The sequence below is a fragment of the Scyliorhinus torazame genome, chromosome 5 (genome assembly GCF_047496885.1).
Source record: "Scyliorhinus torazame isolate Kashiwa2021f chromosome 5, sScyTor2.1, whole genome shotgun sequence".
Taxonomy (NCBI): Eukaryota; Metazoa; Chordata; class Chondrichthyes; order Carcharhiniformes; family Scyliorhinidae; genus Scyliorhinus; species Scyliorhinus torazame.
Window position 1 is genome coordinate 148,836,380 of NC_092711.1, and position 17,299 is coordinate 148,853,678.

A 17,299-nucleotide genomic window follows, 5' to 3' on the forward strand; every position below is an offset into this window, starting at 1 on the left:
GGGGGAGGGGGGGGGGGGGGGGGGAGGGGGAGGGGGGGGGGGGGGGAGGGGGAGGGGGGGGGGGGGGAGGGGGGGGGAGGGGGGGGGGGGGGAGGGGGGGGGGGGGGAGGGGAGGGGGGGGGGGGGAGGGGGCGAGAGGGGGGGAGGAGGGAGGGAGGGAGGGGGCGCTGAATCAGCACCTTCAGAAAATTGGAGGGGTGAATATTAGATACAGCAGAGTGAGAATGGAGGGAGAGTGTGTGGGATGGAGATTTACAGCTTTTGGGAATGAGAGAGGAAAGAATGTTATCTAGGAACTAGAATTGTCTGTTCTGAATTTCTATCCTGTACTGACAGTGATGATTTTTGTAATTTGTTTTTACAGGATATTAGAAGAGGAGGAATTACAGACAGAAATTGCAAAAGTCACATCTCGATCTGACTGAGTCCTTGGGACCTGAATATCATGGGCCTTTGAATCTAGAAGGAGAAATGTTTGACTAATCTGTCTGCTTGAAAAGATTTTAAACATCAATGTGACTGGAAAAGCACCGAGACACACACACCCGAGTGAGAGTGTTCCAGAGCACTGACTGTGGAAAGAGCTTTAACCAGTTACACAGCCTGAAAAAACATCACACCATTCACAGCGGGGAGAGACCGTACACGTGTTCTGTGTGTGGATGAGGCGTCAATTGATTGTCCGACCTGGAGAGACTCAAGGACACCCAATACATGGAGAAACCGTGGAAATGTGAAGCTTGTGGGAAGAGATTCCGAGTCCGATCGAAGCTGGAGATTCATCAACGCAGTCACACAGGGGAGAGGCCATTTACCTGCTCTGTGTGTGGGAAGGGATTCACTGAATTATCCAGCCTGAAGTCACATGAAAGAGTTCACACTGTGGAGAAGCCGTTTCCCTGCTCTCAGTGTGGGAAGGGATTCAGACATTCATCCACCCTGAAGTCACATCAGCGAATTCATACTGGGGAGAGACCGTTCACCTGCTCTCAATGTGAGAAGAGATTCACTGCGTTATCTAGCTTGAAGTCACACCAGCGAGTTCACACTGGGGAGAAGCCATTCACCTGCTATCAGTGTGGGAAGGGATTCAGTCAGGTATCCAACCTGAAGACACACCAGCGAGTTCACACTGGGGAGAAGCTATTCACCTGCTCTCAGTGTGGGAAGGAATTCACTGCGTTATTCAGCCTGAAGTCACATCAGCGAATTCACACTGGGGTGAAGCCATTCACCTGCTCTCAGTGTGGGAAAGGATTTACTCAGTCACCCCACCTGCAGGCACACCAGCGAGTTCACAGTGGGGAGAGACCGTTCCCCTGCTCTCAGTGTGGGAAGGAATTCAGAGATTTATCCACCCTGCGGACACACCAGCGAATTCACACAGGGGAGAGGCCGTTCACCTGCTCTCAGTGTGGGAAGAGATTCGCTCAGTTATCCAGCCTGACGATACACCAGCGGGTTCACACAGGGGAGAGGCCGTTCATCTGTTCTCAGTGTGGGAAGGGATTCAGACATTCATCCACCCTGTGGAGACATGAGCGATTTCACACTGGGAGAAGCCATTCACCTGCTCTCAGTGTGGTAATGGATTCACTCAGTTATCCCACTTGAAGAGTCACCAGCGAATTCACACTGGGCAGAAGCCCTTCACCTGCTCTCATTGTGGGAAAGGATTCCGACATTCATCTAACCTGCAGAGACATCAGCGAGTTCACACGGGGAGAGGCCATTCACCTGCTCTGATTAGGGGAGGCATTGAGTGATCTATCTCACTTGCGGAGACACCGGCGAGTTCGCACAGGGGAGAGCCCGTTCATCTGCTCTCAATGTGGGAACACATTTTGTGTTTCATCACAACTACTGAGACACCAACAAGTTCACAATTGATTGCAGGGATTGAATTCTGCTGTTGTTGTTTCTGCTCTCAATTACATTCAGAACTGCAATTTATTCATCCTGTCAATTGGTCAATACGGATAGTCTTTCTACTGGAAAGACTGGTCTTGCAACGTTTCCTCCAGTGGGCTGATGCTCTTTGAGCTTTGTTGCGAATACATGGTTTCCAATTTCACAAGGGTCAAGAGTGGAAATGTGTTGGCAGTTAGAAGATATTTAGTTCCCATTTCTGTTTGGAACCCCCTAAAGCATGCCACGTTGCCATGAAGATGGGCTTTGGTGGTTACATGGTTCTTTGTTTAATTTTTCTGTGTGTTTCTCAAAGAAGGAAACTGTTGAGGTATGAGGGACAGGTTGTCTGTGGTAGGTTGGGAAATTACAATAAAAGGTTAGACAATAAACAGTCATTTGCTGGCATTTAAAGATTTATTACATATTTGCAACAAATACACATTCCTTTCAGCAACAAAAATCCACAGGAAAAGTGATGCAGTAATTCTTCCCACCTACTGAGACACCAAAAGGTTCACAATTGATTGCAGGAGTTGGCTTCTGTTATTGTTTCTACTCTCAATTATATCCAGCACTGCCTTTCGTTCATTTTCACAGCTGCTCAGACATAGATTCCTTTAAGAAACAAAAATCCAACAGGAATGGTGATGCAACCGTAGCGAACAAGAAAAGTTACAGATTCCATTAGATCCAAGGAAGAGGCTCATAAAGTGGCAAAAATAGTCGTGAGCCTGAGGATTGGGAACTAGTTTTAGAATTTAGCAAAGGAGGATCAAGAAACTGATAAAGAGAAAATAGAATATGAGAGCAAACTGGGGAGAACTGGAAAAGCTCCTATAGGAATGTGAAAAGGAAAAGATTAGCAAAGACCAATGTGTGTCCATTCCAGACAGAGACAGGAGAGTTTATAATGGGGAATAAGGAAATGGCAGAGAAACTAAACAATTTGTGTCTGGCTTCATGGAAGAAGATACAGAAATTCTCCCCAAAACATGAGAACACCAAGGGGTTCTCACAATTGTGAGCATGAGTGAAAAAGTAGTACTGGAGAATGTAATTGGATTAAAAATTAATAAATCCCCAAAAGCTGATGCAGCATGGGTTCACAAAGGGTAGGTCGTGTCTGACTAATTTGGTAGAATTTTTTGAGGCCGTTACCAGTGCAGTAGATAACGGGGAGCCAATGGATGTGGTATATCTGGATTTCCAGAAAGCTTTTGACAAGGTGCCACACAAAAGGTTGCTGCATAAACTAAAGATGCATGGCATTGAGGTAAAGTGGTAGCATGGGTAGAGGATTGGTTAACTAACAGAAAGCAGAGAGTGGGGATAAATGGGTGTTTCTCTGGTTGGCAACCTGTAACTAGTGGGGTCCCTCAAGGATCAGTGTTGGGCCCGCAGTTGTTCACAATTTACATGGACGATTTGGAGTTGGGGACCAAGTACAATGTGTCAAAGTTTGCAGACGACACTAAGATGAGTGGTAAAGCAAAAGGTGCAGAGGATACCGGAAGTCTGCAGAAAGATTTGGATAAGTTAGGTGAATGGGCTAGGGTCTGGCAGATGGAATTCAATGTTGCCAAGTGTGAGGCTATCCATTTTGGGAGGAATAACAGCAGAATGGATTATTATTTAAACGGTAAGATGTTAAAACATGCTGCTGTGCAGAGGGACATGGGTGTGCTGGTGCACGAGTCGCAAAAAGTTGGTGTGCAGATGCAACAGGTGATTAAGAAGGCTAATCGAGTTTTGTCTTTCATTGCTAGAGGGATGGAGTTCAAGACTAGTGAGGTTATGCTGCAATTGTATAGGGTGTTGGTGAGGCCGCATCTGGGGTATTGTGTTCAGTTTTGGTCTCCTTACCTGAGAAAGGACATATTGGCACTGTAGGGAGTGCAGAGGAGATTCACTAGGTTGATCCCAGAGTTGAGGGGATTAGATTATGACGAGAGGTTGAGTAGACTGGGACTGTACTCATTGGAGTTAAGAAGGATGCGGGGGGGGGATCTTATTGAGACAGAGCAAATTATGAAGGGAATAGGTAGGATAGATGCGGGCAGGTTGTTTCCACTGGTCGGGGAAAGCAGAACTAAGGGGCATAGCCTCAAAATAAGGGGAAGTAGATTTAGGACGGAGTGTAGGAGGAACTTCTTCACCCAAAGGGTTGTGAATCTCTGGAATTCCTTGCCCAGTGAAGCAGTTGAGGCTCCTTCTTTAAACATTTTTAAGAAAAAGATGGATGCCTTTCTAAAGAATAAAGGATTCGGGAATATGGTGTACGGGCCAGAGAGTGGAGCTGAGTCCACAAAGATCAGCCATGATCTCATCAAATGGCGGAGCAGGCTCGAGGGGCCAGATGGCCTACTCCTGTTCCTAATTCTTATGAATCCGACCAAGGTTCCCATTTTACGGGACGTGTCATGCAGAACGTCCTCACGATATTTGGCATCACCCAAAAATACCACATAGCATACCACCCACGTGGTATCGTGGAGTGCATGAATCGGACCCTAAAAACCACCCTCAGAAAAATGGTCCAGCAGAACAACAGCACTTGGGACTCAGTCCTCCCTTTTGTGCTGATGTTTTTGCGTAACACTATTTCTACCTCCAGAGGTTACACACCACACACCCTCCTGACCGGACGCCCCATGCAAGGCACAGAATATTTGTTAGGTTTGGACCTGACCAGCCCCGAAATGACGGCCCTCACACACGAGAAAGCCGTGGAGCAATTAGTTGCAAATGTTAAAACGGCTCAGCTAGCAGCCGCAGTAAAATTGGGCACCAGAAAGAAACAGAGCAAGGCTTGTTTCGACAAGACAGTGCATGCGACTGAGTATAGTATCTGACAGCAAGTGATGCTTTCTGTATATATCCCCAGCACATTCTTGTCACCAAAATACTCGGGTCCGTATTACATTGCGGATAAAGTAAGCCCTTCCGTTTACAAAATAAAGTACCCCAATGGTAAGACTGCATGATTTCATATAAACCAGCTGAAGGCTTATGGAACACAGTCGAACCACGCACACCACGTCATGCTTGACGCAGCACACCACACCCCGCCCACAGCCAACATAACCCTACCAGCCCCCACCACGACCAGCCCAGCCACGACTCGACCTCGACTCCATCCCCGAAATATACACTCCGCCCCGGAACGCCCACAGACTGCAGCAGCAGAGACAGCGACTGTGGCTTGGACGATAGCCACAGCACTCCTCCCTACTATCCCCATGCACCAGGACCCATACCTAGCGACTCCGACTTCGATCCAAGTGATCCCTTCCTGATCACTTTCCTGAACAAGTCCCACCACTGAACCACACTGATGACCCCGCTTTTGTCCCCACACAACTAGACACCAATTAGTGGCACCGAGACAACTCATACCGACTCATCTGCAACGACGAGAGTGACCCCACCTCACACCTTGCAGCTCTTTCAGCCCTAATCCACTCCAGAGTTTGGCACCCGGGAGAAGAGGACGACCTTGGGTCTGACTCCCAAACCGCCAACCCCTTTGCGACCCTGTTCGCAACCGAGAACTGAGGTGCCCAGATGATGTTTTAAAGGAACCGTTTGGGAGGAGTGTTGTCCTTTCTGATGGAACCTGCAGAATGTTTATGGTGTTTGTAAGTTTGTTCAATGTTGTATGTCCGACAGGAGAATTTTTCTCACTGCCACACGCCTATTTGGCCGAAACCTCTGAGAACTTGCCTTCAGAGACTAACCATTGCCAGACGCCAATTCACCTGAAACCTCTGAGGACTTACCCACAGAGACCCACCGTTGCCAGACACTTGTTCAGAGGAACTAGCTTGGCTGCAGACACTTGTTCGTGTACCAGATGCCCGATCGTAACTGCCCTTCTGGTTCGAAGGATAGAACCACTACGGCAGCCCCACCACGATGACTACATTTTTGCCCGTTCTTGTCGGTTGCTCAGGCAGTGGAGAAACGGCTTGAGACCCGCCCTGCCTGGAAACCCCCCGCTGGTCAACTACGCTCGGGTAGGAGAGATACGGCATTGGTAGCCATCCTACCCGGGGACTCCATCCAAATCGTACCCGTCGCGGCCCATAGGCACCTAATTTTGGCATTTTTCAGTTCAAAGGGTTTTGTTTGTTTAGGTAACCTTTAGGTTGCCAGCCATCTGCTATTTACATCCTGGAACATTTGGATGCTAAATCAGCACTGGTTCATCATTGGGAAGTGTGTCTTCTCCTAAAATTTGTTTTTTTTTTAAATGAGGGAGTCACACATAGTGACCAATTATAAAGGGAATAATTGGCACAAAAGGACAGACACACTAGCATACCAGATATTAAACAAAGATAGTTACAGACACTGCTTGTTTCTACAGAACTCCAGAAGCTCCAGGACCGGAGAAAACAAAGAAAGAAAAGGAAAGAGACCAGCCATGAGGACTTCCTTCATATGGATCAACATAATGATATTGGACATTTGGTTGCGCGTGACTGCGAACCCCATGACTTCAAACCCCCCAGCCTTTAATGTTTCATTGCCCCGCAGTACCCAGAGCCCAGTCACCAGTGACACTACATCTTCTTGGTGTGCCAGGTTCATAACCTGGTACTCCCTGTCCTATGTGATCGAAACACTATTAGCGTTGGTGATACTCTGCTGTGTAGTGCAGACTATGCGTCTACGAAAATAAAGAAGGATAACCTACCGCGCTCGAACCCCGGTATATAAGATCAGATCCCTTATGTTCGGTTACGACCAGACCCCCGACCCCCGCGATCTATTATAAAATAATAAAGTGCATTCACTTGCGTTTATTGTTGTTGTAAATAAAGAGATGTGAAAAACTTTTTCATGAGCAAAAATTGTATGATCCTGAGCTTGACTGCCAAGCCAGGAAAGACTGTCTGAAATGCTATGATTTTGTTGTATGATTGAGGAAGGTAGGATAATGGAATGTTTAAGCGAGTGTAGTATATTAAGGATAAGTTAGAGGTTCCAAGTTTGTTGTTTTGTAATGCATGTCCCTGTCTGACATAGCGCCCTTAGAATTGTTAGTTAAAAAATTTTGTGCATAGATATGGTCAGTGCAGAGGCCATGAAGGAAGTGTCCCCCCGGGTCAGGGAATGGAAAGTAACATAATGATGTGATCCTTCACGCTTCGCGTTAGGATCACAAGGAGGAAATGTAGCCAGTTAAAATGGCTAACTCCCGATTAGAATGGCCAAACCCCGATTTAAAATGGCAAACGGAAGAGGCTGATGGGAAAATCAGCCAACAGGACTAAAACAAACAGCTGCAGGTAAAACTGTGTATTCGCCTCTGGGGAGGCCAGACAGAATCGATACCTGCAGCCATCAGCATAACAACACACCAGCCATCTGAATATGAATTAGCAATCCCCGGGAACAATGTGCAACAAATTAGACACAAAGCCAACCCAGACTTTTCGGCGCCAGCAGGAGCCTACACAAAGAGAGGTGAACGACCACCCCAAAACCGCCCATTGATCAAGGAATCGCTCCAGCATTGGAGAACATCGAACCAAGTGATTGGGACAAAGTCTAATCACTTGGAACCAGGTACAGGGTCCGCCCCGAAAGGTGGGAAGCCTCTGGGGACTATAAGAATAGAATCCAAGTTCAAATCGATCTCTCTGCACCCTTCTTCTCTCTCCAGCCTTCGAGACCCTTCTGCTGACCTTCTGCAACAGCTGCTAAAATGGTAAGTCTTACTTCAATGCTCGCTACGAGATAGGCGCTCCTGGCTATCGACCTGTACCAGCTTTGAATCCCGCAGGCTCAGAACCCATACGAAAGGCCATTCGTTTCCCTGACCTGGTGGGCCATTCCCAAAGTTAAGTATTGGCCTGTTAGTTGTAGGAAGTAGCTTAGAAGTAGAATTAACGTATAAGTATTTACTGTATATAATAAATGTGCGTTGATTTAACTCTTACTAAGCGGTGTGTTGGATTATTGATCATTACTCGGACTTGAAGCTCGTGGCAGTATCAGAAAGATACCTGGCGACTCAAGAGCAAAGATGATAGAACAAGAGCAATTAAACTAAGGCTAAAACGAGCAACAATTGTCCTCTGCTCGCTTTTAAAGGCTTCCCATTCCTCTGGCTTCCCACTAATGCTCGCCACTTCGTAAGCTTTTTCTTTTGTTTTTATGCTGTCCTTGACATCCCTCATCAGCTATGGATGCCTTGTCCTCCCCTTAGCATATGTTCTGCTCCTTGGGATGAATTTCTGTTGTGCCTGCCTAATAACCCCCCAAAACACCTGCCCTGCTAGGCTCCTTTTCCAATCAACTCCGGCTAGCTCCTCCCTCATGTCTTTGTAGTTACCTTTATTTCATTGCAATAAAATACGGTGAATGGCCTCCTGCACTGTAGGGATTTGAGAATCCCAAAATTATTGCACAGCACTTGGAAAAAAGTGGCAGGATTGGGCAGAGTCAGCATGGATTTATGAAAGGGAAAATCATGCTTGACAAATCGACTGGAATTCAGCAAAATGAGGGAAATGTTGACGCGGAGCTGGGTTCGATTCCCGGGCAGGGCATGATGCTTTATTGTTGTCCAGCAAACCGTTCAACGAAGCTGAATCGCAGTTTCACAGAAAAGAGCTGTGCCAGAATCAGTTAAGTGAGATTTGTTGTTTCACATCAGAGCTGAAAAAGTCACAAGTGCAGCAGGTCGAGAACAAGTACAGATGCTGGAAGAGACGGAGAGATGTTGACTTCAGCCAAAATTTGGGTGGTAATTGGCCAGATGTTATTGCTCACCAAATACAAGTATCTCCCAGATCTGGGTGCAAATCTCGGGCGTGGCATCAGGAAAATTTCTCACTCAAATTATTCAGTGCATTGAGGTCTCAGGAGCTGAATACAACGAAAGAAGCATCAGTCATTTAGGGATTGTGTAAATGCTGCGCGGAGGTTAAGTGAGCGGGGTATAATCTACCTGCATGTTTCTGAGCCTGTGCTCCGTGTATTGGGAGGTTTGCTCCTGGTTGGACAGTCCCCGGGATGGGCAGTAACCCGCTGATTGAAGCTGCAGTCCCCGCGTTCTGCTGGCAGCGAGTGAATGGAGAGTTTGGGTAAAATCCTGCTGCTTGTCCCTCTCTCACCCACTGTGGAGCCGGGGAAGAAAGAATCTCATTCAAAACTTGTGGAAGTGTAAATGGCACAAGGCTGTGAGATGACGTGTTGTGTTAATGTTTAACAACAAATCGGAACGAGGAAGCGTTGCCTCATAATTACAGATGAGTAAGTTTCTTGCTTATGCCCAGTATGAAACAGGGGAGTTTGTGTATGTTAAGCAAACGTGATAGTTTCACGTCAGAAAAAGATCAAAAAAATTCTAATATTGATCAAAACTTAATTGCGAAAAGGATTAACTGTCAATGTTTTGAAAAATTGAAATGAGTTATTTGAAATTACTAATGAATGTCCGCCGGATACGTTTCACAGCAGCCACAGTGATAAGGTTGGTGGGTTTTGGAAATTGGAAGTTACACATGAGCAGCTTTTGGGACTATTTCACCTCACTGTCGATTTCATGTTACAGCGAACAACAATCGGTGTTGTGATTGGCTTAAGATGTCACTTGTGTTCATTTTAAACATGCAATATTGTATACTTCTAATGAAAACTCGGCCAAAATAAAAGGTGAATGATATACTGTAAACCCGGGTTAAAATTTTCCGTGTCAGTTTCCCGGGTGGTCAAGTGGTTAGGATTCGGCGCTTTTACCGCCGCGGGTTCGATTCCCGGTCAGGGAATGATGAATTATTGTTGTCCAGCAAAATGTTCAATGAAGCTGAATCGCAGTTTCACAGAAAAGAGCTGTGCCAGAATCAGTTCAGTGACATTTGTTGTTTCACATCAGAGCTGAAAAAGTCACAAGTGCAGCAGGTGGAGAACAAAGACAGGGGCAGGAAGAAACGGACAGTGATTGAGGTCACAGGAGCTGAATACAACAGAAGAAGCTCAAAGGAAATGATACTCAATGAGGGATTGAGTAAATGCTGCTCGGAGGTTAAGTGAGCGGGGTATAATCTACCTGCATGTTTCTGAGCCTGTGCTCGGTGTATTGGGAGCTTTGCTCCTGGTTGGAGTGTCCCCGGGATGGGCAGTTAGCCGCTGATTGAAGCTGCAGTCCCCGCGTTCTGCTGGCAGCGGGTGAATTGAGAGTTTGGGTAAAATCCTGCTACTTGTCCCTCTCTCACCCACTGTGGAGCCGGGGAAGAGAGAAACACATTCCAAACTTGTGGAAGTATAAATGTCACAAGGCTGTGAGGTGACGTGTTGTGTTAATGTTTAACAACAAATCGGAACGAGGAAGCTTTGCCTCATAATTACAGATGAGTAAGTTTTAATGTTCCTGCCCTGTCTGAAACCGGGGAGTTTGTTTATGTTCAGCAAACGTGATAGTTTCACTTCAGAAAAAGATCAACATAAACTGGAAACTTCAATTTTATCAAAACTTAATTGCGACAAAAAATGTTTTTAACAATTGAAATGAGTTATTTCTATTTACTGATGAATGTTTGCCGGATGTTGCGTTGTAAGTTTCACAGGAGCCACAGTGATCAAGTTGGTGGGTTTTGGAAATTGGAAGTTACACATGAGCAGCTTGTTGGGCTATTTCACCTCACTGTCGATTTCATGTTTCAGCGACAGCAATTGGTGTTGTGATTAGCTTAAGATGTCACTTCTGTCCATTCTAAACATGTAATTTTGTATATTTCTAATTAAAACTGGGCAATAAGAATGAAAGGCGAATGATATACTGTCAGACAGGTTAAAAACCTGGTTGTCAGTTTCCCTGGTGGTCTATTGGTTAGGATTCGGCGCTTTCACCGCCGCGGCCCGGGTTCAATTCCCGGTCAGGGAATGATGCTTTATTGTTGTCCACCAAACCGTTCAACGAAGCTGAATCGCAGTTTCACAGAAAAGAGCTCTGCCAGAATCAGTTAAGTGATATTTGTCGTTTCACATCAGAGCTGAAAAAGTCGAGAACAAATACAGAGGCAGGAAGAAACGGTCAGTGATTGGCTGCAGTGCAAGTGAGAGAGATGTTGACGCAAGCGCAAATCTGCGTGGTATTGGGCCAGATAATATTGCTCTCACAGACAGAAATATCTCCCCGATCTCGGTGCAAATCTCCAACGTGATGACAAGAAAACATCTAACTGAAATTATTCAGTCCATTGATGTCACAGGATCTGAATACACCTGAAGAAGCTCAAAGGATGTTCCACTGACTGAGGGATTGTGTAAATGCTGCTCGGAGATTAAGTGAGCGGGGTATAATCTACCTGCATGTTTCTGAGCCTGTGCTCGGTGTATTGGGAGCTTTGCTCCTGGTTGGAGTGTCCCCGGGATGGGCAGTAACCCGCTGATTGAAGCTGCAGTCCCCGCGTTCGGGTAAAATCCTGCTGCTTGTCCCTCTCTCACCCACTGTAGAGCCAGGCAAGAAATAATCTCATTGAAAACTTGTGGAAGTGTAAATGTCACATGGCTGTGAGATGACGTGTTGTGTTAACGTTTAACAACATATCGGAACCAGGAAGCTTTCCTCATAGTTACAGATGAGTACTTTTTAATATTCCTGCCCAGTGTGAAACAGGAGAGTTTGTGTTTGTTCCGCAAACGTGTGATAGTTTCAGTTCAGAAAAAGATCAACAAAAATTGGAAACTATTCTAATTTTGATCAAAACTTAATTGCGAAAAGGATTAACTCTGTTTTCAAAAAGTAAAATGAGTTATTTGAAATGACGAATGAATGTCCGGCGGATGACGTGTTGTCAGTTTCACAGGAGCCACAGTGATAAGGTTGGTGGGATTTGGAAATTGGAAGTTACACATGAGCAGCTTTTGGGACTATTTCACCTCACTGTCGATTTCATGTTACAGCGAACAACAATCGGTGTTGTGATTGGCTGAAGATGTCACTTGTGTTCATTTTAAACATGTAATTTTGTATACTTCTAATGAAAACTCGGAAATCAAAATAAAAGGTGAGTGATATACTGTCAACCCAGGTTACAACTTTTATCGTTAGTTTCCCTGGTGGTCTAGTGGTTAGGATTCGGCGCTTTCACTTCCCGCGGCCCCGGTTCGATTCCTGTTCAGGGAATGATGAATTATTGTTGTCCAGCAGAATGCTCAATGAGGCTGAATCGCAGTTTCACAGAAAAGAGCTGTGCCAGAATCAGTTCAGTGACATTTGTTGTTTGACATCAGAGCTGAAAAAGTCACAAGTGCAGCAGGTGGAGAACAAATACAGAGGCAGGAAGAAACGGACAGTGATTGGCTGCAATGCAAGTGAGAGAGATGTTGACGCAAGCGCAAATCTGCGTGGTATTGGGCCAGATGTTATTGCTCTCACAGACAGAAATATCTCCCCGATCTGGGTGCAAATCTCCAACGTGATGACAAGAAAACATCTAACTGAAATTATTCAGTCCATAGAGGTCACAGGATCTGAATACACCTAAAGAAGCTCAAAGGATGTTCCACTGACTGAGGAATTGTGTAAATGCTGCTCGGAGGTTAAGTAGGCGGAGTATAATCTACCTGCATGTTCCTGAGCCTGTGCTCGGTGTATTGGCTTTGCTCCTGGTTGGAGTGTCCCCGGGATGGGCAGTAACCTCATAATTACAGATGAGTAAGTTGTATTGTTTATGCCCAGTCTGAAACAGGGGAGTTTGTTTATGTTCAGCAAACGTGATAGTTTCACTTCAGAAAAAGATCAACATAAACTGGAAACTTCAAATTTTGATCAAAACTTAATTGCGACAAAAAATGTTTTTAACAATTGAAATGAGTTATTTCTATTTACTGATGAATATCCGCCGGATGTTGTGTTGTAAGTTTCACAGGAGCCACAGTGAGCAAGTTGGTGGGTTTTGGAAATTGGAAGTTACACATGAGCAGCTTTTGGGACTATTTCACCTCACTGTCGATTTCATGTTCCAGCGAACAACAATTGGTATTGTGATTAGCTTAAGATGTCACTTCTGTTCATTCTAAACATGTAATTTTGTATATTTTCTAATTAAAACTGGGAAATAAGAATGAAAGGCGAATGATATACTGTCAGACGGGTTAAAACCCTGTTTGTCAGTTTCCCTGTTGGTCTAGTGGTTAGGATTCGGCCCGTTCACCGCCGCGGCTCGGGTTCAATTCCCGGTGAGGGAATGGTGCTTTATTGTTGTCCACCAAACCGTTCAACGAAGCTGAATCGCAGTTTCACAGGAAAGAGCTCTGCCAGAATCAGTTCAGTGACATTTGTCGTTTCATATCAGAGCTGAAAAAAATCACAAGTGCATCAGGTCGAGAACAAATACAGAGGCAGGAAGAAACGGTCAGTGATTGGCTCAGAGAGAGATGTTGACGCAAGCGCAAATCTGCGTGGTATTGGGCCAGATGTTATTGCTCTCACAGAGAGAAATATCTCCCCGATCTCGGTGCAAATCTCCAACGTGATGACAAGAAAACTTCTAACTGAAATTATTCAGTCCATTGAGGTCACAGGATCTGAATACACCTAAAGAAGCTCAAAGGATGTTCCACTGACTGAGGAATTGTGTAAATGCTGCTCGGAGGTTCAGTGAGCAGGGTATAATCTACCTGCATGTTTCTGAGCCTGTGCTCGGTGTATTGGGAGCTTTGCTCCTGGTTGGAGTGTCCCCGGGATGGGCAGTAACCCGCTGATTGAAGCTGCAGTCCCCGCGTTCGGGTAAAATCCTGCTGCTTGTCCCTCTCTCACCCACTGTGGAGCCAGGCAAGAAATAATCTCATTGAAAACTTGTGGAAGTGTAAATGTCACAGGGCTGTGAGATGACGTGTTGTGTTAATGTTTAACAACATATCGGAACCAGGAAGCTTTCCTAATAGTTACAGATGAGTACTTTTTAATATTCCTGCCCAGTGTGAAACAGGAGAGTTTGTGTTTGTTCCGCAAACGTGTGATAGTTCCAGTTCAGAATAAGAACATCAAAAATTGGAAACTATTCTAATTTTGATCAAAACTTAATTGCGAAAAGGATTAACTATGTTTTCAAAAAGTAAAATGAGTTATTTGAAATGACGAATGAATGTCCGCCGGATGACGTGTTGTCAGTTTCACAGGAGCCACAGAGATGAGGTTGGTGGGTTTAGGAAATTGGAAGTTACACATGAGCAGCTTTTGGGACTATTTCACCTCACTGTCGATTTCATGTTTCAGCGAACAACAATCGGTGTTGTGATTGGCTGAAGATGTCACTTGTGTTCATTTTAAACATGTAATTTTGTATACTTCTAATGAAAACTCAGAAATCAAAAAAAAAGTGATATACTGTCAACCCGGGTTACAACTTTTATCGTTAGTTTCCCTGGTGTTCTAGTGGTTAGGATTCGGCGCGTTCACCGCCGCGGCCTGGGTTCAATTCCCGGTGAGGGAATGGTGCTTTATTGTTGTCCACCAAACCGTTCAACGAAGCTGAATCGCAGTTTCACAGGAAAGAGCTGTGCCAGAATCGACAAATGTGCCATTTGTCGTTTCACATCAGAGCTGAAAAAGTCACAAGTGCATCAGGTCGAGAACAAATACAGAGGCAGGAAGAAACGGTCAGTGATTGGCTGCAATGCAAGTGAGAGAGATGTTGACGCAAGCGCAAATCTGCGTGGTATTGGGCCAGATGTTATTGCTCTCACAGACAGAAATATCTCCCCGATCTCGGTGCAAATCTCCAACGTGATGACAAGAAAACATCTAACTGAAATTATTCAGTCCATTGAGGTCACAGGATCTGAATACACTTAAAGAAGCTCAAAGGAAATGGGGGGAGCAGATACGTGGAGATTTAGCCGGCCGGCAGCGAGGGAGTTCTCGTACTCCTCCCACGTCCACAAGGTGTACTCACGAATTGACTACTTTGTTGTGAGTCTGGACCTGCTGGCCGGAATGGTGGGGGCAGAATATTCGGCAATTACCAGATCGGACCATGCTCCGCACTGGGTAGACCAGCAGTTTTGTAAGGACAGCTTTCAGCACCCACCATGGAGGCTGGAAGCTGGACTATTTGCGGACGAGGCGGTGTATGAGAAGCTGGTGAAATGCATGCAGAATTACCTGCAGGTGAACAATACTGGAGAAGTCTCAGCAGCGGGAGACACTGAAGGTAGTGGTGAGAGGGGAGCTGATTTCAACCCGGGTGTACAGGGACAGGACAGATAGGGCTGAGACGGACCGACTCATTAAGGAAATTCTACGGACGGACAGGAGTTACGCGGAATCCCCGAGGCCAGAGTTACTCAGGAAACGACAGAGGCTGCAGGCCGAATTTGGGGTGCTGACTACAGGTAAGGCTGTAGAGCAGCTTAGAAAGGTAACGGTGATTTATGAGCATGGGGAGAAGGCCAGTAGAATGCTTGCACAGCAACTGAGGAAGAGGGAAGCGGCTAGGGAAATAGGGAGGGTAGTGGATGGGGTAGGTAATCTAGTGGGTGTTCCAGCAGGGCTGAACAAGGTCTTTAGGGACTTTTGTAGGAACCTGTACACTTCGGAACCACCCGGGGGAATGAGGCGATTCCTGGACGGACTGACCTTCCCAAGAGTGGGGAGACGTTGGTGGACGGACTGGGGGCCCTGGTCAGGATCGAAGAGGTATTGGGGGCCAGAAGGTCATGCAATTGGGTAAAGCTCCGGGACCGGGCGGGTATCCGGAGGAGTTTTACAAAAAATTTGCTGGGATAGTGGGGCCGGTGCTGGTCAGGGTCTTTAACAAGGCACAGACAGAGGGAGTTTACCCCCGACGATGTCGCAGGCCACCATCTCGCTCATTCTGAAACGGGATAAGGACACGGAGGCCTGTGGGTCATACAGGCCGATCTCTTTGATTAACGTAGATGCCAAGCTACTGGCCAACATTTTGGTGACCAGGGTTGAGGACTGTGTACCGGATGTAACTGTGGAGGACCAAACTGGGTTTGTAAAGGGGAGGCAGCTGGTGGCCAACATAAGAAAGCTGCTCAACATGATTATGATGCCCCCGGAGAGTAGGGAGGTAGAGATAGTGGTAGCCATGGATGCTGAAAAGGCTTTTGACCGGGTCGAGTGGGATTTTCTGTGGGAGTTACTAGGATGGTTCGGGTTCAGGGCGGGGTTCATCGACTGGGTTAGGCTATTGTATCAGGCCCCGGAGGCGAACAGGACAACATCGGACTACTTTAGACTGCACCGTGGGACAAGACAGAGCTACCCTCTCTCCCCACTACTGTTTGTGCTGGCCATAGAGATTGCACTGAGATTGCACCGCAAAATTGCACTGAGATCTTCTAGGGGGTGGAAAGGGCTAGTCCGGGGGGGGGGGGGGGGGGGGGGGGGGGGGGGGGGGGGGGGGAGTGGAACATAGAGTCTTGTTATATGCGGATGATCTGCTGTTATATGTATCAGACCCAATGGTGGGGATGGACGGTATTATGGCAACTCTGGGAGAATTTAGCCGGTTCTTCGAATACAAATTGAACATGGCTAAGAGCGAGTTGTTTGTAATTCAGGCGAGGGGGCAGGAGAGTAGGCTGAAGGGGTTGCCGTTCAGGCTGGTGGGGGAGAGTTTACGATATTTGGGGATTCAGATGGCACGGGACTGGGACAGGTTGCACAAGCTCAACCTGTCCCAACTGATGGAACGAGTGAGGGAGGAGGTCCGGAGGTGGGATGCGCTCCCGCTGTCATTGGCGGGGAGGGTGCAGACTGTTAAGATGACGATTCTCCCGCGGTTCTTGGCTGATCTTTTGTGGACTCAGCTCCACTTTCCGGCCCGAACACCATAACCCTTAATCCCTTTATTCTTCAAAAAACTATCTATCTTTATCTTAAAAACATTTACTGAAGGAGCCTCTACTGCTTCACTGGGCAAGGAATTCCATAGATTCACAACCCTTTGGGTGAAGAAGTTCCTCCTAAACCCAGTCCTAAATCTACTTCCCCTTATTTTGAGGCTATGCCCCCTAGTTCTGCTTTCACCCGCCAGTGGAAACAACCTGCCCGCATCTATCCTATCTATTCCCTTCATAATTTTATATGTTTCTATAAAGATTCCCCCCTCATCCTTCTAAATTCCAACGAGTACAGTCCCAATCTACTCAACCTCTCCTCGTAATCCAACCCCTTCAGCTCTGGGATTAATCGAGTGAATCTCCTCTGCACACCCTTCAGTGCCAGTACGTCCTTTCTCAAGTAAGGAGACCAAAACTGAACACAGGATACTACCGACCATGCGCAGAGGTAGGTAGTAGAAAGGGTTAATGAGCTACAATTTTCTGGAGCTCGGTGCACAACACAACATGAAGTAAGAGGATAGACTTCAGTCAACAAAACAAGAGACAGCTCCAC

At 46.4% G+C, this 17,299-nt stretch overlaps 1 protein-coding gene and 1 non-coding gene across 2 annotated transcripts in view; both read left to right on the forward strand.

Moving 5' to 3' along the window:
* The first annotated feature begins 368 nt into the window (after positions 1-368).
* Positions 369-17,299, forward strand: part of LOC140417964 (uncharacterized) — a 76,517-nt gene continuing 59,586 nt past the window's right edge. The window contains exon 1 of the mRNA XM_072501395.1: positions 369-1,605. Coding sequence (XP_072357496.1) covers positions 715-1,605 — 891 coding nt within the window. The 5' untranslated portion in view covers positions 369-714. The remainder of the gene's footprint in view (positions 1,606-17,299) is intronic.
* trnae-uuc (transfer RNA glutamic acid (anticodon UUC)) lies at positions 10,736-10,807 on the forward strand. Its single transcript has one exon. It is a non-coding gene; the product is annotated as a tRNA-Glu (tRNA).